The following is a 21884-nucleotide window of genomic DNA, read 5'->3' as shown; positions in this document are numbered from 1 at the left end:
GTCACAGTGAATCTTACCAAGTGTCTAGAGGTAAATACACACAGATCTAAATGGATTGTGAAAACGTGCAATTGCATTAAGTTTTATAACCTGCATGAACTGTATCACTGTAGGCAACAAGAGCATTTCACCCCTCCATGGAAGATGTGTTCATTTAATATCACATACCTACAAGTCCCTCCCAAGAAGCTCATTGCTAGTAATCCCTTCCTTAAATCTCTTGTTAGAGCAACTGCTCAAGAAGAAATTTCTCACCTAGCTGGTAGTAACAAGTTATCACAAGTTATATACACTGATGGATCTAAACAGGAGTCTTCTGGCAGGGCTGCATCTGCTCTTGTTGCCACCTCCCTAGTTAAGAACGATAATAAATTTGTTGAGTTAGGCATAAGAATTAACAACTGGGCGTCTACACTGCAAACTGAATTGTTTGCAATCCTAATGGCGCTAAAGCTAACCTATGACACTGAGCTTGACTCTATCATCATTACTGATTCTATGTCATCATTGAAGGCTCTTGGCTCATATAATGACTCCAACAACATGCTCATTGGGGAAGCCAGGTATAGATACTCAAAAATTAGGGACAAAGGAATTAATGTACAATTGCTATGGATCCCATCACACATTGGATTACTCCTTCATGATAAAGTTGATATGTTAGCCAAGAAGAGTATCGAGAAGGAGAATGTAGAATATAACTTTGGTATAACTGTGTCTAGCATTAGGAATAATATTAGGAGAGAAGTAAATAATGAAAATGATTGTTATAGGAATGCAGTTAGAAGCCTGAGTAGATCTATAACCCACTATGATAACATGAACGTAGATAAGTATGTTTATGGAGCAACTTGCAATGTGAACAGACTGACTGATGTTGTAGTGGCCAGGCTTAGGCTTGGTTACAAGTACTTCTGGCAGTTTGGGAGACACACAGATGATGATCAAACTAAATGTAAATTATGTGATCAGGCATATGGTCACTCTCTTGAACACTATGTGCTTAATTGTCCACTTATTGAGGAATACAGAGACAGACAGTATAATAACCTATGTGACATGTCAAGATATCTTATTAATGAAAATAAGATACCAGATATACTAAGCAAATTTCCTAAATTTGCTTGTAACAGATAAGTGAACTATAGATATGTAGATATAAATCCATATGTATTCCTGTTAACCCTTTGGGGCCTAGTTCCTAGGCCTTTTGTGTATCCATATGCTCTCGCGCTACCGTCCACAGGATGGATATGGGGTGCACAATAAACTAGCCACTTCGGTGGCAAAATCTAATCTCTATCTTATCTGACCACCCTAGAAAATGCCATGCCCATATGACAACAGGAAAATGCAAACTCCCTTCCTGTAAGCTTTTTCACCCTGAAATGTGTACCTCTTCAGTACAGGAAAGACTGTGCTATAACTTAAATTGCCAGGCACACCATCTAAAGGGTACAAAAAGATACAAAACATCCAGGCCATGGGAAAACCTGGGTAGCCACAGCCAATCAAGAGGGAGAGGTTTTTTAGTGCCAGGAAGGAAAAAAAACTGGCAGGAAATGGCAGAAATCGTACACCAAATCCAGTCATTCCTGGAGTGGAACCACAGTCGATGGCCTCCACTCCAAACCAACAGATACAGATACTAATGCCGGAAAAAAAAATCCCCCCCCCCCAGTACCAACAATACCACCAGTCCGATGACATTCTTCTTTGCAAATATACAGGGTCTAAAGCCAGCAACAAACAACAAAATACCTTTCATCCGTGGACTGCTTGCAGAGGCAAAGGCAATGTTCGCGGCTTTCACTGAGACCCACATGAAGAATCACTTGGACAACGAAATATGGATCCCAGGTTACAACCTATACAGATGTGACAGAGTGAACAGGCAAAAGGGGGGGGGGTTGGCCTGTACATTGCAGAGTCACTTGTTTGCACAGAACTGCTTAATGCCTCAAATGATGTAGTGGAAGTTTTAGCAGTAAAGGTCGAGAACCAAAACCTAGTCATTGTGGTAGTCTACAAGCCTCCGGATGCAACATCCCAGCAATTCCAGGAACAGCTGTTAAAAATTGACCACTGTCTGGAAAATATTCCAGCTCCTGCACCCAACATCTTGCTCCTGGGGGATTTCAACTTAAGGCACCTAAAATGGAGGAATATAGCAAATAATATTGTTGCAGTAATAACACCAGCAGGCAGCTCTGATGAAAACTCACACTCACACGAGCTTTTAAATCTCTGCACAAAATTCAATTTAAACCAGCAAATAATAGAGCCTACTAGACAGGAAAATACACTAGACCTCATCTTCACTAACAATGATGATCTGATAAGAAATTACCTGGAGTTTACCTGGAGAGAGTTTCGGGGGTCAACGCCCCCGCGGCCCGGTCTGTGACCAGGCCTCCTGGTGGATCAGCCCCTGATCAACCAGGCTGTTGCTGCTGGCTGCACGCAAACCAACGTACGAGCCACAGCCCGGCTGATCAGGAACTGACTTTAGGTGCTTGTCCAGTGCCAGCTTGAAGACTGCCAGGGGTCTGTTGGTAATCCCCCTTATGTGTGCTGGGAGGCAGTTGAACAGTCTCGGGCCCCTGACACTTATTGTATGGTCTCTTAACGTGCTAGTGACACCCCTGCTTTTCATTGGGGGGATGGTGCATCGTCTGCCAAGTCTTTTACTTTCGTAGTGAGTGATTTTCGTGTGCAAGTTCGGTACTAGTCCCTCTAGGATTTTCCAGGTGTATATAATCATGTATCTCTCCCTCCTGCGTTCCAGGGAATACAGGTTTAGAAACCTCAAGCGCTCCCAGTAATTGAGGTGTTTTATCTCCGTTATGCGCGACGTGAAAGTTCTCTGTACATTTTCTAGGTCGGCAATTTCACCTGCCTTGAAAGGTGCTTTTAGAGTGCAGCAATATTCCAGCCTAGATAGAACAAGTGACCTGAAGAGTGTCATCATGGGCTTGGCCTCCCTAGTTTTGAAGGTTCTCATTATCCATCCTGTCATTTCTCTAGCAGATGCTATTGATACAATGTTATGGTCCTTGAAGGTGAGATCCTCCGACATAATCACTCCCAGGTCTTTGACGTTGGTGTTTCGCTCTATTTTGTGGCCAGAATTTGTTTTGTACTCTGATGAAGATTTAATTTCCTCATGTTTACCATATCTGAGTAACTGAAATTTCTCATCGTTGAACTTCATATTGTTTTCCGCAGCCCACTGAAAGATTTGGTTGATGTCCGCCTGGAGCCTTGCAGTGTCTGCAATGGAAGACACTGTCATGCAGATTCGGGTGTCATCTGCAAAGGAAGACACGGTGCTGTGGCTGACATCCTTGTCTATGTCGGATATGAGGATGAGGAACAAGATGGGAGCTAGTACTGTGCCTTGTGGAACAGAGCTTTTCACCGTAGCTGCCTCGGACTTTACTCTGTTGACGACTACTCTCTGTGTTCTGTTAGTGAGGAAATTATAGATCCATCGACCGACTTTTCCTGTTATTCCTTTAGCACGCATTTTGTGCGCTATTACGCCATGATCACACTTGTCGAAGGCTTTTGCAAAGTCTGTATATATTACATCTGCATTCTTTTTGTCTTCTAGTGCATTTAGGACCTTGTCGTAGTGATCCAATAGTTGAGACAGACAGGAGCGACCTGTTCTAAACCCATGTTGCCCTGGGTTGTGTAACTGATGGGTTTCTAGATGGGTGGTGATCTTGCTTCTTAGGACCCTTTCAAAGAATTTTATGATATGGGATGTTAGTGCTATTGGTCTGTAGTTCTTTGCTATTGCTTTACTGCCCCCTTTGTGGAGTGGGGCTATGTCTGTTGTTTTTAGTAACTGAGGGACGACCCCCGTGTCCATGCTCCCTCTCCATAGGATGGAAAAGGCTCGTGATAGGGGCTTCTTGCAGTTCTTGATGAACACAGAGTTCCATGAGTCTGGCCCTGGGGCAGAGTGCATGGGCATGTCATTTATCGCCTGTTCGAAGTCATTTGGCGTCAGGATAACATCGCCATATCAAAAACAATATACTCAGATCACAACATAATTGAGGTTCAGACATGTATGCGTGGAGCCCCAGACCGACATAATGAGACTAGTCACGAGGGAGCATTCACCAAATTCAACTTCAATAACAAAAACATAAAGTGGGACCAAGTAAACCAAGTCCTAACCGATGTAAGCTGGGAAAATAGACTAAGCAACACAGACCCCAACTTAAGCCTAGAACAGATTAACTTGGTGGCACTCTATGTATGCACAAGGCTTATTCCTCTAAGGAAAAGGAGGAGTAGATGTAAAATAGAAAGAGACAGGCGCTCCCTTCACAGGCGACGGAAAAGAATAACAGAGCGGCTAAAAGAGGACAATATATCTGAAATGCGTAGGGAGACACTGGTCAGAGAAATAGCAAGCATCGAACTCAAGCTAAAGGAATCTTATAGGAGTCAGGAATCGCGGGAAGAACTAAAAGCCATAAATGAAATCGAAAGAAACCCAAAGTATTTCTTCTCCTATGCCAAATCAAAGTCGAGAACAACGTCCAGTATTGGGCCCCTACTTTAACAAGATGGGTCCTACACAGATGACAGCAAGGAAATGAGTGAGCTACTCAAGTCCCAATATGACTCAGTTTTTAGCAAGCCGCTAACCAGACTAAGAGTCGAAGATCAAAATGAATTTTTTATGAGAGAGCCACAAAATTTGGTTAACACAAGCTTATCCGATTCGAACAGGCGATAAATGACATGCCCATGCACTCTGCCCCAGGGCCAGACTCATGGAACTCTGTGTTCATCAAGAACTGCAAGAAGCCCCTATCACGAGCCTTTTCCATCCTATGGAGAGGGAGCATGGACACGGGGGTCGTCCCACAGTTACTAAAAACAACAGACATAGCCCCACTCCACAAATGGGGCAGTAAAGCAACAGCAAAGAACTACAGACCAATAGCACTAACATCTCATATCATAAAAATCTTTGAAAGGGTCCTAAGAAGCAAGATCACCACCCATCTAGAAACCCATCAGTTACACAACCCAGGGCAACATGGGTTTAGAACAGGTCGCTCCTGTCTGTCTCAACTATTGGATCACTACGACAAGGTCCTAAATGCACTAGAAGATAAAAAGAATGCAGATGTAATAGCGCACAAAATGCGTGCTAAAGGAATAACAGGAAAAGTCGGTCGATGGATCTATAATTTCCTAACTAACAGAACACAGAGAGTAGTCGTCAACAGAGTAAAGTCCGAGGCAGCTACGGTGAAAAGCTCTGTTCCACAAGGCACAGTACTCGCTCCCATCTTGTTCCTCATCCTCATATCCGACATAGACAAGGATGTCAGCCACAGCACCGTGTCTTCCTTTGCAGATGACACCCGAATCTACATGACAGTGCCTTCCATTGCAGACACTGCAAAGCTCCAGGCGGACATCAACCAAATCTTTCAGTGGGCTGCAGAAAACAATATGAAGTTCAACGATGAGAAATTTCAATTACTCAGATATGGTAAACATGAGGAAATTAAATCTTCATCAGAGTACAAAACAAATTCTGGCCACAAAATAGAGCGAAACACCAACGTCAAAGACCTGGGAGTGATCATGTCGGAGGAGCTCACCTTCAAGGACCATAACATTGTATCAATCGCATCTGCTAGAAAAATGACAGGATGGATAATGAGAACCTTCAAAACTAGGGAGGCCAAGCCCATGATGACACTCTTCAGGTCACTTGTTCTATCTAGGCTGGAATATTGCTGCACACTAACAGCACCTTTCAAGGCAGGTGAAATTGCCGACCTAGAAAATGTACAGAGAACTTTCACAGCGCGCATAACGGAGATAAAACACCTCAATTATTGGGAGCGCTTGAGGTTCCTAAACCTGTATTCCCTGGAACGCAGGAGGGAGAGATACATGATTATATACACCTGGAAAATCCTAGAGGGACTAGTACCGAACTTGCACACGAAAATCACTCACTACGAAAGCAAAAGACTTGGCAGACGATGCACCATTCCCCCAATGAAAAGCAGGGGTGTCACTAGCACCTTAAGAGACCATACAATAAGTGTCAGGGGCCCGAGACTGTTCAACTGCCTCCCAGCACACATAAGGGGGATTACCAACAGACCCCTGGCAGTCTTCAAGCTGGCACTGGACAAGCACCTAAAGTCAGTTCCTGATCAGCCGGGCTGTGGCTCGTACGTTGGTTTGCGTGCAGCCAGCAGCAACAGCCTGGTTGATCAGGCTCTGATCCACCAGGAGGCCTGGTCACAGACCGGGCCGCGGGGGCGTTGACCCCCGGAACTCTCTCCAGGTAGCCAGGTAGTCCAAGTGATCCAATAGTTGAGACAGACAGGAGCGACCTGCTCTAAACCCATGTTGCCCTGGGTTGTGTAATTGATAGGTTTCTAGATGGGTGGCGATCTTGCTTCTTAGGACTCTTTCAAAGATTTTTATGATATGGGATGTTAGTGCTATCGGTGTGTAGTTCTTTGTTATTGCTTTACTGCCTCCTTTGTGGAGTGGGGCTATGTCTTTTGTTTTTAGTAACTGTGGGACGACCCCCGTGTCCATGCTCCCTCTCCATAGGATGGTAAAAGCTCGTGATAGAGGCTTCTTGCAGTTCTTGATGAACAAGGAGTTCCATGAGTCTGGCCCTGTGGCAGAGTGCATGGGCATGTCCTTTATCGCCTGTTCGAAGTCATTTGGCGTCAGGATAATATCAGATAGGCCTGTGTTAACCAAATTCTGTGGCTCTCTCATAAAATATTGATTTTGATCTTCGACTCTCAGTCTGGTTAGCGGCTTGCTAAAAACTGAGTCATATTGGGACTTAAGTAGCTCGCTCATTTCCTTTCTGTCATCTGTGTAGGACCCATCTTGTTTAAGTAGGGGCCCAATACTGGACGTTGTTCTTGACTTTGATTTGGCATAGGAAAAGAAATACTTTGGGTTACTTTCTATTTCATTTGTGACTTATAGTTCTTTCCGTGATTCCTGACTCCTGTAAGATTCCTTTAGCTTATGTTCGATGTTTGCTATTTCTCTGACCAGTGACTCCCTACGCATTTCAGATATATTGTCCTCTTATAGCCGCTCTGTTATTCTTTTCCATCGCCTGTAAAGGAAGTGCCTGTCTTTTTCTATTTAACATCTACTCCTCCTTTTTCTTAAAGGAATAAGCCTTGAGCATACATCGAGTGCCACCGAGTTAATCTGTTCTAGGCATAAGTTGGGGTCTGTGTTGCTTAGTCTATCTTCCCAGCTTATATCGGTTAGGACTTGGTTTACTTGGTCCCACTTTATGTTCTTGTTATTGAAGTTGAATCTGGTGAATGTTCCCTCATGACTAATCTCATTATGTCGGTCTGAGGCTTCGTGCATACAAGTCTGAACCTCGATTATGTTGTGATCTGAGTATATTGTTTTTGATATGGTGACATTTCGTATCAGATCATCACAGTTAGTGAAGATGAGGTCCAGTGTATTCTCCAGTCTAGTAGGCTCTATTATTTGCTGGTTTAAGTTGAATTTTGTGCAGATATTTAAAAGCTCGTGTGATTGTGAGTTTTCGTCAGAGCTGCCTCCTGGTGTTATCACTGCAACAACATTATTTGCTACATTCCTCCATTTTAGGTGCCTTAAGTTGAAATCCCCCAGGAGCAAGATGTTGGGGGCAGGAGCTGGCAGATTTTCCAGACAGTGGTCAATTTGTAACAGCTGTTCCTGGAATTGCTGGGTCGTTGCATCCGGAGGCTTGTAGACTACCACAATGACTAGGTTTTGGTTCTCGATCTTTACTGCTAAAACTTCCACTACATCATTTGAGGCATTAAGCAGTTCTGTGCAAACAAGTGACTGCGATATACAGGCCACCCCCTTCCCCCAACTTTTGCCTGTTCACTCTGTCGCATCTGTATAGGTTGTAACCTGGGATTAATATTTCGTTGTCCAAGTGATCTTTATGTGTGTCTCTGTGAAAGCCGCGAACATTGCATTTGCCTCTGCAAGCAGTCCACGGATGAAAGGTATTTTGTTATTCGTTGCTGGCTTTAGACCCTGTATATTTGCAAAGAAGAATGTCATCGGACTGGTGGTATTGGTGGTACTGGGGGGACTTTTTTTTCCGGCATTAGTATCTGTATCTGTTGGTTTGGAGTGGAGGCCATCGACTGGTTCCACTCCAGGAATGACAGGATTTGGTGTACGATTTCTGCCATTTCCTGCCAGTTTTTTTCCTTCCTGGTACTAAAAAACCTCTCCCTCGAGTGGCTGTGGCTACCCAGGTTTTCCCATGGCCTGGATGTTTTGTATCTTTTTGTCCCCTTTAGATGGTGTGTCTGGCAATTTAAGTTATAGCACAGTCTTTCCTGTACTAAAGAGGGACACATTTCAGGGTGAAAAAGCTTACGGGAAGGGAGTTTGCATTTTCCTGTTTTCATATGGGCACGGCATTTTCTAGGGTGGTCAGAGTTGCACGTCCCATCTGTTTTTCCAGATTTCCCATGTCTAGAGATACCAAGTGCATAGTATGTGCACAGGTTTGGTTTCCATTTGCCTTGGGTTTCTGTGACTGTATTCCCTTTTGCTGCATGTTTACCTGTCTCTTTCCTATCCTCACTAGCACTAACAATGGGGCTCTCACCAGTTGTTTTTGGTAATGTTTCCTCACTAATGCTAGTGAAGTCCCCTTGTTTGCTACCTCCTGTGGTATTACTAGTTCGTAATATTGGTTTTATCTTGTCCTGGACTACACTTGTTTCCCCACTACAGCTCCTGTCTCCCTCGAGGTCATTTATATGCATTCCCTCCTGCTTACATTTACTGGCTACCTGGACAGCATCTCCACCCTCACCATTACTGTCTCCAAGGACAGCACCTCCAGCTTCACAATTACTCTCTCTCAGGACAGCATTATCAGCCGCACATTTACTGACTACCGGGGCAGCACCTCCAGCCTTACAGTTTCTGACTACATGGCCAGCACCAAGGGCAATACCATCCAGCCCAGACTTTTTATTTTCCCATTTGTTATAGAATGCTTCCTGGTTTTCCATGAAGGCTGCTTTGATGTTATCCTCTTTTAATACCAATGTGATTTTTTTCCACAGATTCCTCTCATTTGGGCATACCCAGAACCACTTCCCTGATTTAATACTTCTTGTAGATAGTTGTTGGACATCTGCACAAGGGGCGTGACACCAATTTCCACAAAAATGGCAATTTGTCCATGTGGAAGCCGTTTGTTTGATGTACTGCAGACCCGGTGGCCTGGTCGCTAAAGCTCCCGCTTCACACACGGAGGGCCCGGGTTCGATTCCCGGCGGGTGGAAACATTTCGACACGTTTCCTTACACCTATTGTCCTGTTCACCTAGCAGCAAATAGGTACCTGGGTGTTAGTCGACTGGTGTGGGTCGCATCCTGGGGGACAAGATTAAGGACCCCAATGGAAATAAGTTAGACAGTCCTTGATGACGCACTGACTTTCTTGGGTTATCCTGGGTGGCTAACCCTCCGGGGTTAAAAATCCGAACGAAATCTTATCTTATCTTATCTTACACAGAGCTTCATAATGATTTGAATGGTTGATTTACTGTAATTCTACTAGTAACCTCTTGAATATTCTACTAATAACCTCCTTAAAGTGAAGTTCTAGCTGTTTGTATTTCTATTTCTAACTGTACTTGTATATTAGGACAGCTTACCGTTGTACGTTCCTGTTTTATATTTATTGTTTGTGTTTAATAAGGGCGCCTAAAACCCCGTCTGTTTACAATCTGCTTTATTGTCCAACAAATTCGTTTGAAACCGATCAAGGGTTCGGACCAGTCAAGGGTTCGGAACCAGTCGAATCTGATCACTGGGTCACTTATTTAAAACATACTGGAAGTTATCTAACCGAGTAATGTGTGATTTGATTGATACAAAAGTATAGCTTGCGTGTTGAAGAACCGGTGATTGCTGGCACCTACAATGACGAACAGTCGAGGCCTCAGTCCTTGTTTATAGATCACTGTATCTAGCTTTTATAGTTTTTTTCCGTCTCCACCACAACAAATGCTATATTATCACTATAGTTGACTGGTTCAATTATTGGAGGAAAGACGCTGTTTTTGGAGTAATATTTGCTTCTCGTTGTGTATATTGCGACCGATTGTAACTACAGGTTATATGAATTTCACTGTATACGTCTGGTATTTCAAGAATGAAGAAAAAACTAATGAAAGTCACTCCACTCCACTAAGTACCATTATATTACTGGTTAGTTGCTACTACAACACTGTATTCTGCTATTCACTGATATCACTAGATTGTATGCGAGGTACACTTGCAGGCCAGGCCTATCATTTTCCTAGCGGATGAGGTAGATACATTGTTGTGGTCTTTGAAGGCGAGATCCTCTGACATTATCACTCCCAGGTCCTTCACATTACGTTTCCGCTCTATTGTATGGCTAGAATTTGTTGTATACCCTGACACATTTTTAATTTCTTCAAGTTTTCTATATCTGAGTAGTTGAAATTTCTCCTCGTTGAACTTCATATTGTTTTGAGTGGCCCATTCGAAGATTTGGTTGATGTCCGCTTGAAATCTCGCTCTGTCTTCGATGGAGGTCACTGCCATGGAAGTCCAGGTGTCATCCGCAAAGGAAGACACGAAGCTATTGCTTACATCTCTGTCTATGTCAGAAATAAGGATGAGGAATAGAATGGGAGCGAATACTGTGCCTTGTGGAACCGAGCTTCATATATTCTTACAGGCTTTCTATAACAACACTAATGTTTATTAAATGTTAATGTCTAAATGATGATTAATTCTTAAAATATCTTCCACAGATTTGCAAACCACTAATAGTTCAACAAACTATTATTCTAATGACTACTAAACGTCGTATAAATTACAAATGGTTCTGAAAACTACTGAGCCTACACATTAACAGAAGTCCTGCAGTACAATCTATCAACGTTTCTGCTTAACGAAGACAGTCCTACAAACTGCCAATGGTCCAGCAAAGTAACTACAGTCCAGCTAACAACCGACGGTCCAGCTAACTCTGAAAGATGTTGAACCGCAGATTAGTTAGGGCAACACTGTACCTGATCACCGTGTTGAGCTCAGTTTGTTTTCTTGCCTTCTTTGTGCAGCCATATTGGCTGGACCAGTGGACGAACACCGACCCCGACTCTCCCGATACACCTGTTAGGCTTGGTACGTACTGCTTCACAGTTCTTCATCCAGGGAATTGGAGGTGCTTTACTACCTCTCCAATTCCTCGAATCAATCTTGGTTTCCTCCCATCCCCCCAGGTACTCTGTGACCTCTAAGATCTTGGATAGGACGTCGCTGTCCCTCTTCACTCATCAGTAAAATGGGTACCTGGGTGTTAGTGGACTGGTGTGGGTCGCATCCTGGGACAATATTGACCTAATTTGCCCGAAATGCCCTGCATAACAAGCGGCTTTCTGCATAGTAGTATGTCACTGGTGTATGACATGTACTTGTAGAAATAAAATTATTATTATTATTATTATTATTATTATTATTATTATTATTATTATTATTATTATTATTATATAACATATTCTGACTACCATGACCTTTTTATTCAGTCTTTTCTTCAGTTGTATTCGACTTTTGTACCTTCTTGAATCCAATTTTCGACAAAAAAAATCTTGATATTTAAAAGGAGCATCTGTCATCTGTTTGTCTAGTGACACGTCTGCTGAAGAAGACACCTTAAAGTAATCCCAAGAAACTAGCTAAGTTCCTCCTAAAGTTTCCTTCACATCCTAAGGTGATTACCTCATCGGCTCTTCTTTATTTTTATATATTATCTTGTTTGTTTGGACACACTGCAACTTCAGTTTAGTCAAACATGCTTCAACTTGTCGGTTTTCTGAATCATTTACATCTTCATAATTATACGTGCTTTTTATTCCTCTTCGGCCATTCTTCTCTTTTGTATATTTGCCTTATATTTGATGGCTTATTTAATGGACCTAATAAAACATGTTTTGAATGAAATGTTCTGCACATGAACGAAGCGTTGTGCCCCTGATATGCCTGTCTTTATGTGTGCCTTTTATATGCAAGTCTCGATTTACTTCATATGCGATAAATCTATGAATTAACTCTTTTAAGCATGTTCCACTAAATAGTAATGCCGCAGCTATTGTGGAGAAGCTTTGACAACGTTTTTCTTATCTTTAAACACGCCTTTTCGAAAGGTTGTTTTTGTTTCATGCATTTATACTGGGAACCTAAAGTGTGTATGTCTGGCCTTGAGAGTTCATAGTGTTTATAAAGAGTAAAAACTCACAATGCTGTGGTTGGAACAATTCACCAAAAATCTGCACTTAGGAGAGGAACGATTTGACGACGTTTCGGTCCGTCCTGGACTATTGTCAAGTCGGTAGGAAGCGTGGCGATGGAAGTGGTAGTAGTGGTGGTGGTGGTGGTGGTGGTGATTCTACGTCGTCATCACCACCACTACCACCACCACCATCACCACTACCACCACCACCACCACCACTACCACCACCACCACTACCACCACCACCACTACCACCACCACAACTACCACCACCACCACCACTACCACCACCACCACCACCACTACCACCACCACCACCACCACCACCACCACCACCACCACTACTACCACCACCACCACCATTACTACTACTTCCACTACTACTACTACTTCCACTACTACTACTACTACTACTACTACTACTACAACAACTACTGCTACTACTACTATTACTACAACTACTACTACTATTACTACTATAACAACAAGTACTACTATTACTGCTACAAGCACTACTACTACTACAACTACTACTACTACTACTATTCTGTTTTCCCGCTCTCTACTGTATCGCCTTGTGGTTTCTCTGTTTTTCTCTCCTCAGTCGTGACTTGACAATGATCCACAACCCAATAATATTTGTTTGGATTTTTAAACTGTCTGTCTTATTTCCAGTGTGGTGATTTAACTTTGTCCCTCAGGATGAGACCCACAGCAGTCGACCAACACCCAGGTACCTACTTAACTGCTAGATGAACAGGGACAGCAGTTAAGTAATATGTCCAATGTTCCACCTGTGCAGGGAATAGAACCACGGACATACGGTATGTATAAGCTCAGCGCGTTATCAATATAGCCACGAGGACGGAGTGAAACGTCGTCATGAGGTTTCTCTCCTAAGTGCAAGTTTTTTTTTTTTGGTAAATTGTAGTTTTTGTATAACGATTTGTATTATTATCAGAGAGTTTTAATTGCATGATTTCCATAACTTTGTATAGAACTTTCTACATGTCTTTTCTGTAAATGATTGTCTCAGTATCTGGATTTCTTAAAATTTATATGGTCTTTGTTTCCCTTTGCCGGATGCCAGACTTTGAAGACCAGTTCTTCCTACCACTGATGGCTGCCTACCGCTCTGCTGCCTTTCCCTCCTCCAGACTCACACCTGCGCATAGGTAAGCTTTCTGTTGCATTCCTCAGGTGAAAAACCATGCGACACAGGTCTTGGTGACGACCCGATAAGTGGCCTCGGTCCCGTGGCTGTGACCCGGCAAGAAGCACCCACTAGTGTGTGCTACGGTGGCCAGAGATGCCAGGGTAATAGCTCTTGGCACTACTGGTGGCCCCTAGGGTATCATTATTCATGAATAAGACATATGCATTACTTAGTGACAATGCTTACATCTGCGGCACGTCCTCCCTCTGGTATATAAGCACCAGTCTTCTTGCCTGTGTTTCAGATTCTTCTAGACCACGGTGCTCATCGCTTGCTCTTAGGCTGAGTTACTTATTACCTTATCTTCCACTGTTTGCTGTATATATGTTTCTACCATTTTTATATTATGTCCATGAATGTATTAATAAATCCACTGGATGGCGAAACGTCTACAAGATACCCAGATGTTGCACAAGTGTCATATTCTTCATCTGGTCGGTACTGAATACCACTGATATACATAAACTAATCTAAGTTTGAGAAAGGATGTGGAAAAACATTCGGGAAAGATAAGGGAATAAGTGAAGAATATAATAAAAGATTTGGGCAATTTCACAGCCAAACATGCACTTGTGACTGAGGTAAGACAGGAGAAAAGAAACCACAACGATGGAAGAAAAATGCGAACAAGTGAGCTAACTGGAGTTAAAAAGCAATACTACATAAAAAATTGTCATGCGATAAGAAAACTTTGGCAAAGTGTTTGTCCAGAACGTAACGAGATGCACAGGGGATAAACTGAACGTCAGTATCGCTGAGAAATATCCTACGAAAAGAGATAAAAAAAAAGATAAGAAAGAATTGAATAGAGGAAAAACTGGAGATCTCGAATAGAATGTCAATTCATAGCATCAAAAAATGTTAAAAAAAATGCATGTCCTTCCTCATGAGCGTAAAAAAACGGGCCTACGGTAGGCTGAAGATCAAGTAGAATAATTGAATATTCTACGACTGCAGGAAGGCCTTTGACACAGTGTCACAGAAGCCATAAACTGGACAGGCGGCTAGGACGGGGCCCGTCCCTGGACCCATTATGTACCTCTGTAATCTTTTGACTGCTATCCACAGGATGGGTATAGAGTGCATAATAAACATTAAAACTAAACAAGGCTAGGACGACAGGCTGAGTGTAATCAGATTCTTTCTCTGTCTCTAAAAAGAAAAGTTTCACTCGTGTTCTTTCTCACAGTTTCAGGTCAGGCAAGGTTCCCAGCTTCTTGTTATGGTCAGAGCCGCTTAATATTGACTTCTGGTTGTCCCAGCTCAACCACCTCACCAGAGGTCTGTGTCCCTTACCCTGTGACTTCACCTTCAATGTTTCTCAAGTAAGTTACCAAGATAAACTGCCATAATTAGTATGTCAGGAAATTACACTGCCATGATTACCATATCAGCAATGTTCACTGGCATGGTAGTCATGTCAGCAAAGTTCACTGGCATGATAGTCATGTCATGAAGGTACACTGCCATGACATTCATGTCAGCAAGGGCCATTGTCCTGTGAGACGTGTCAGTATAAGTGTTCTGTTCTGAGAATCTGCTTGATTAGTTGAAAAATTTGCTTGATTAGTTGACGAGTCTGGCCCCTTAATGCTCATCATTTCCTCTGGGGAGGGTCTCACTGTAACTCTCGTGGGGATCAGTTAATGGTTTTTCTCACTTCTCTCCTCCATGCTTTCAATATTCCCACTCATTTTGACATTTGTAGTCACACTCTCGTGCACTTGACTTTACTTGGTCTGTTGTACCGGATCTACATGAGAGCGATCTTTTCCCTATTCTCCTTATTTTTTCATTCATATTCCCGACCTCCTCGTAGCTAACGTTGGCATTTCGAATGAGTAGATTGGGCCCTTGACTCCCGTTAACCCTTTTCTTGTGTGGAACCTCCTCCTCCGTCTTCCCCAGATGAGCTATTACAAATATTTACGTCTTCGTTTTTAACCGCAACTTCAAATGCAATCCCCCAAACCTCGGGTAGACCTCCTAGGAAATGTGTACCCTGGTGAACCACTGCTCGTGTTCGTGCAGTGCGCTTGAAGGGTGCTGCGTGAGGTCGCTACGTCACAATAAATCACAGAGCGGTTCTGATTTTACATGAGCGACGGCAGTTGCCAGGCTGATGTTCGAAACGCAAAGGTCACTACCGTATTTTTTTTTTCTAAACTGCACTCGTAAAGGAAGATGAGTGGCGGGTCTCCAGACTCAGCTTTCGTTCTTAAACTCAAGGGGCCAAATGACAGCCGATGTTGATGATAGTAAATTTAGCTTATTAATAGATGGAAAAAATAACATTTCTGCAATTAAAGTACTGGGTATAGTTATTTGGTATTATGCTAAGAGACAGAAGCAAATTGTAATAATTTATTTAGCCCTAGCTGAACTACATAACTACAATATTGATGCAATGTGATGTTTTCAAGGAATCTTCGACTTATTGCAATGACTTATTGCACTCGGCACTGATGGAACTTCTGTTATGACCGATGTAAACAATGGAGAGCATGTAAATTAAAAGCTGAAGTTCCTTATCTGATTATACAATACAATTTTTATTTATGCGGTACAGATAATGTAGATTGCATGTAATAAAATAATGGTAGTCACAAAAGAAAGCCACTAACCAAACTAATTGTTTACCTGGAGTGAGTTCCGGGGGTCAACGTCCCCGCGACCCGGTCTGTGACCAGGCCTCCTGGTGGATCAGAGTCTGATCAACCAGGCTGTTACTGCTGGCTGCACGCAATCCAACGTACGAGCCACAGCCCGGCTGGTCAGGTACCGACTTCAGGTGCTTGTCCAGTGCCAGCTTGAAGACAGCCAGGGGTCTGTTGGTAATCCCCCTTATGTATGCTGGGAGGCAGTTGAACAGTCTCGGGCCCCTGACACTTATTGTATGGTCTCTTAACGTGCTAGTGACACCCCTGCTTTTCATTGGGGGGATGGTGCATCGTCTGCCAAGTCTTTTGCTTTCGTAGTGAGTGATTTTCGTGTGCAAGTTCGGTACTAGTCCCTCTAGGATTTTCCAGGTGAATATAATCATGTATCTCTCCCTCCTGCGTTCCAGGGAATACAGGTTCAGGAACTTCAAGTGTTCCCAGTAGTTGAGGTGTTTTATCTCCGTTATGCGCGCCGTGAAGGTTCTCTGTACATTTTCTAGGTCAGCAGTTTCACCTGCCTTGAAATGTGCTGTTAGTGTGCAGCAATATTCCAGCCTAGATAGAACAAGAGACCTGAAGAGTGTCATCATGGGCTTGGCCTCCCTAGTTTTGAAGGTTCTCATTATCAATCCTGTCATTTTTCTAGCGACTGCAATTGATATAATGTTATGGTCCTTGAAGGTGAGATCCTCCGACATGATCACTCCCAGGTCTTTGACGTTTGTTTATCGCTCTGTTTTGTGGCCGGAATTTGTTTTGTACTCTGATGAAGTTTTTATTTCCTCGTGTCTACCATATCGGAGTAATTGAAATTTCTCATCGTTGAACTTCATATTGTTTTCTGCAGCCCATTGAAAGATTTGGTTGATGTCCGCCTGGAGCCTTGCAGTGTCTGCAATGGAAGACACTGTCATGTAGATTCGGGTGTCATCTGCAAAGGAAGACACGGTGCTGTGGCTGACATCCTTGTCTATGTCAGCTATGAGGATGAGAAACATGATCGGAGCAAGTACTGTGCCTTGTGGAACAGAGCTTTTTCACCGTAGCCGCCTCGGACTTTACTCTGTTGACTACTACTACTCTGTGTGTTCTGTTTGTGAGGAAATTATAGATCCATCTACCAACTTTTCCTGTTATTCCTTTAGCACGCATTTTGTGCGCTATTACGCCATGGTCACACTTGTCGAAGGCTTTTGCAAAGTCTGTATATATTACATCTGCATTCTTTTTGTCTTCTAGTGCATCTAGGACCTTGTCGTAGTGATCCAATAGTTGAGACAGACAGGAGCGACCTGCTCTAAACCCATGTTGCCCTGGGTTGTGTAACTGATGGGCTTCTAGATGGGTGGCGATCTTGCTTCTTAGGACCCTTTCAAAGATTTTTATGATATGGGATGTTAGTGCTATCGGTCTGTAGTTCTTTGCTATTGCTTTACTGCCCCCTTTGTGGAGTGGGGCTATGTCTGTTGTTTTTAGTAACTGTGGGACGACCCCCGTGTCCATGCTCCCTCTCCATAGGATGGTAAAAGCTCGTGATAGGGGCTTCTTGCAGTTCTTGATGAACACGGAGTTCCATGAGTCTGGCCCTGGGGCAGAGTGCATGGGCATGTCATTTATCGCCTGTTCGAAGTCATTTGGCGTCAGGATAACATCAGACAGGCTTGTGTTAACCAAATTCTGTGGCTCTCTCATAAAAAAATTAATTTTGATCCTCGACTCTAAGTCTGGTTAGCGGCTTGCTAAAAGCTGAGTCATATTGGGACTTGAGTAGCTCACTCATTTCCTTGCTGTCATCTGTGTAGGACCCATTTTGTTTAAGTAGGGGCCCAATACTGGATTTTGTTCTCGACTTTGACTTGGCATAGGAAAAGAAATACTTTGGGTTTCTTTCGATTTCATTTATGGCTTTTAGTTCTTCCCGCAATTCCTGACTCCTATAAGATTCCTTTAGCTATTTCTCTGAACAGTGACTCCCTATGCATTTCAGATATATTGGCCTCTTTTAGCCGCTCTGTTATTCTTTTTCGTCGCCTGTAAAGGGAGCGCCTGTCTCTTTCTAATTTACATCTATTCCTCCTTTTCCTTAAAGGAATAAGCCTTGAGCATACATCGAGTGCCATCGAGTTAATCTGTTCTAGGCATAAGTTGGGGTCTGTGTTGCTTAGTCTATCTTCCCAGCTTATATCGGTTAGGACTTGGTTTACTTGGTCCCACTTTATGTTCTTATTATTGAAGTTGAATTTGGTGAAGGCTCCCTCATGACTCATCTCATTATGTCGGTCTGGAGCTCCGCGCATACATGTCTGAACCTCGATTATGTTGTGATCTGAGTATATTGTTTTTGATATGGTGACATTTCTTTTCAGATCATCATTGTTAGTGAAGATGAGGTCTAGTGTATTCTCCAGTCTAGTAGGCTCTATTATTTGCTGGTTTAAGTTGAATTTTATGCAGAGATTTAAAAGCTCGTGTGTGTGTGTGTGTGTGTGTGTGTGTGTGTGTGTGTGTGTGAATTCTCGTAAGAGCTGCCTCCTGGAGTTATCACTGCAACAACATTATTTGCTATATTCTTTCATTTTAGGTGCCTTAAGTTGAAATCCCCCAGGAGCAAGATGTTGGGTGCAGGAGCTGGAAGATTTTCCAGACAGTGGTCAATTTTTAACAGCTGTTCCTGGAATTGCTGGGACGTTGCATCCGGAGGCTTGTAGACTACCACAATGACTAGGTTTTGGTTCTCGATCTTTACTGCTAAAACTTCCACTACATCATTTGAGGCATTAAGCAGTTCTGTGCAAACAAGTGACTCTGCGATATACAGGCCAACCCCCCCCCCCCTCTTTTGCCTGTTCACTCTGTGGCATCTGTGTAGGTTGTAACCTGGGATCCATATTTTGTTGTCCAAGTTATCCTTCATGTGGGTCTCTGTGAAAGCCGTGAACATTGCATTTGCCTCTGCAAGCAGTCCACGGATGAAAGGTATTTTGTTGTTCGTTGCTGGCTTTAGACCCTGTATATTTGCAAAAAAGAATGTCATCGGACTGGTGGTATTGGTGGTACTAGGGGGGAGGGACATTTTTTTCCGGCATTAGTATCTGTATCTGTTGGTTTGGAGTTGAGGCCATCGAGTGTGGTTCCACTCCAGGAATGACTGGATTTGGTGTACGATTTCTGCCATTTCCTGCCAGTTATTTTTTCTTCCTGGCACTAAAAAACCTCTCCCTCTAGAGTGGCTGCGTCTACCCAGATTTTCCCATGATCTGGATGTTTTGTATCTTTTTGTCCCCTTTAGATGGTGTGCCTGGCAATTTAAGTTATAGCACAGTCTTTCCTGTACTGAAGAGGTACACATTTCAGGGTGAAAAAGCTTACAGGAAGGGAGTTTGCATTTTCCTGTTGTCATATGGGCACGACATTTTCTAGGGTGGTCAAAGTTGCACGTCCCATCTGTTTTTCCAGATTTCCCATGCCTGCAGATACCAAGTGCATAGTATGTGCACAGGCTTGGTTTCCGTTTGCCTTGGGTTTCTGTGACTGTATTCCCTGTTGGTACATGTTTATCTGTGTCTTTCCTATCCTCGCTAGCACTAACAATGGGGCTCTCACCAGTTGTTTTTTGGTAATGTATCCTCACTAATGCTAGTGGAGTCCCCTTGTTCGCTGTCTCCTGTGGTATTACTAGTTTGTAATATTGGTTTTATCATGTCTTTGACTACACTTGTTTCATCACTACAGGTCCTGTCTCCCTTGGGATCATTTATGTGCATTCCCTCCTGCGTACATTTACTGACTCCCTGCACAGCATCTCCACCCTCACCATTACTGTCTCCCAGGACAGCACCCCCAGCTTCACCATTACTGTCTCCCAGGACAGCACCTCCAGCTTCACCATTACTGTCTACCAGGACAGCACCTCCAGCTTCACAATTACTGTCTACCAGGACAGCATTATCAGCTGCACATTTACTGACTACCGGGGCAGCACCTCCAGCCTTACAGTTCCTGATTGCATGGCCAGCACCAAGGACGATACCATCCAGCCCAGACTTTTTATTCTTCCATCAGTTATAGAATGGTTCCAGGTTTTCTATGAAGGCTGCTTTGATGTTATCCTCTTTTAATACCAATGTGATTTTAGTCCAAAGATTGATATCATTTGGGCATACCCATAAACACTTCCCTGATTTAATACTGCTTGTAGCTAGTTCTTGGATATCTGCACAAGAGGTGTGACACCAATTTTCACAAAAATGGCAATTTATCCATGCGGAAGCCCGTTTGTTTGATTGACTGCAGACTACACAGAGCTTCATAATGATTTGAATGGTTGATTTACTGTAATTCTACTAGTAACCTCTTGAATACTTTATTAATAACCTCCTTAATGTGAAGCTCTACCTATTTGTATTTCTATTTCTAACTGTACTTGTATATTAGGACAGCTTACCGGTGTACGTTCCTGTTTTATATTTATTGTTTGTGTTTAATAAGGGCGCTTAAAACCCCGTCTGTTTACAGTCTGCTTTATTGTCCAACGAATCAGTTTGAAACCAGTCAAGGGTTCGGAACCAATCGGATCTGATCAGTGGGTCACTTATTTAAAACATACTGGTCGGTGATTTGGCTATCACATGAAAGAACTACTGGAAATTATTTAACGGAGTAATATGTGATTTGATTGATACAAAAGTATAACTTGTGTGTTGAAGAACCGGTGATTGCTCCTACAATGATGAACAGTCAGGTCTCAACACAACAAATGCTGTATTATCACTATAGTTAACTGGTGGAATTATTGGAGGAAAGACGCTTTTTTTTGCAGTAATATTTGCTTCTCGTTGTGTATATTGCGACCGCTGGTAACTGCAGATTATATGATACCGGCGAATAAGAAAAAAAAAATAAGTGCCATTATATTACTGGTTAGTTGCTACAACAACACTGTATTCTCCTATTCACTGGTATCACCAGATTATATGAGAGGTACACTAGCAGGCCAGGAAGATTATTAAAACAGCTGACCTGTGTTGGTAAGTTCATGGAGACTTCTGGCACCTGCCGCTTTAGGCTTATCACTTCAGTTTGAATTACACCTGTTTTAAATGACACTTTAGCATTTATTATCTATGTACTAGGGTGCCACTGTAGTATACACTATACACCATGTATACACAATATTATCAGGGAGACTTTCTTTCCTCTGACAAAGAAAAGTTCTATTATTATTATTTTGCACACGGCACACTAGGCCTATGATTCCCCTCTGGCAGTAAACTCTGCTAGGTAGTGCACACTAATCCTCCTTTTTTGACTCGGTATATACTATTTTCTGCCCAAGATTGGTTCCAAGCGCTAGAGGGATGTATCGTATAAGATTAATGGCACAATTAAAGTTCTAGCATGTAAGAGTTTAGTTTAATATGTTTATTATGCACCCCATACCCATCCTGTGGGCGGTAGTCAAAAGATTACAGAGGTACATAATTGGTCCAGGGACTGGACTCCAAAGTTTTGATAGCTGAGCAAGTTACAGAGGTAATGAACTCACAATTTACAAAGGTAATGAACTCACAATTTACAAAGGTAATGAACTCACAATTTACAAAGGTAATGAACTCACAATTTACAAAGGTAATGAACTCCAGGTAAGTCTGGTCACAATCATG

General features: G+C 42.8%; 1 protein-coding gene across 6 annotated transcripts in view; it reads left to right on the top strand.

The window, feature by feature from the left end:
• The window catches only part of LOC128689805 (4-galactosyl-N-acetylglucosaminide 3-alpha-L-fucosyltransferase FUT6), an 89986-nt gene that overhangs the window by 9356 nt on the left and 58746 nt on the right, over window positions 1-21884 (top strand). For 4 of the 6 annotated variants that reach the window (XM_053778293.2, XM_053778291.2, XM_053778292.2 and 1 more), the window contains exons 2-4: window positions 10868-11240; window positions 13436-13520; window positions 14751-14886. In XM_053778293.2, the coding sequence (XP_053634268.1) occupies window positions 11093-11240; window positions 13436-13520; window positions 14751-14886 (369 nt within the window). In that variant the 5' untranslated portion in view covers window positions 10868-11092. Of the gene's footprint in view, window positions 1-10867; window positions 11241-12724; window positions 13170-13435; window positions 13521-14750; window positions 14887-21884 lie in introns of those variants that run through there. The other 2 variants (XM_053778294.2, XM_070087449.1) reach the window with 2 other exon arrangements.

The sequence above is a fragment of the Cherax quadricarinatus genome, chromosome 22, assembly GCF_038502225.1.
Source record: "Cherax quadricarinatus isolate ZL_2023a chromosome 22, ASM3850222v1, whole genome shotgun sequence".
NCBI lineage: Eukaryota > Metazoa > Arthropoda > Malacostraca > Decapoda > Parastacidae > Cherax > Cherax quadricarinatus.
This window is presented reverse-complemented; position numbering and strand designations above follow the sequence as displayed.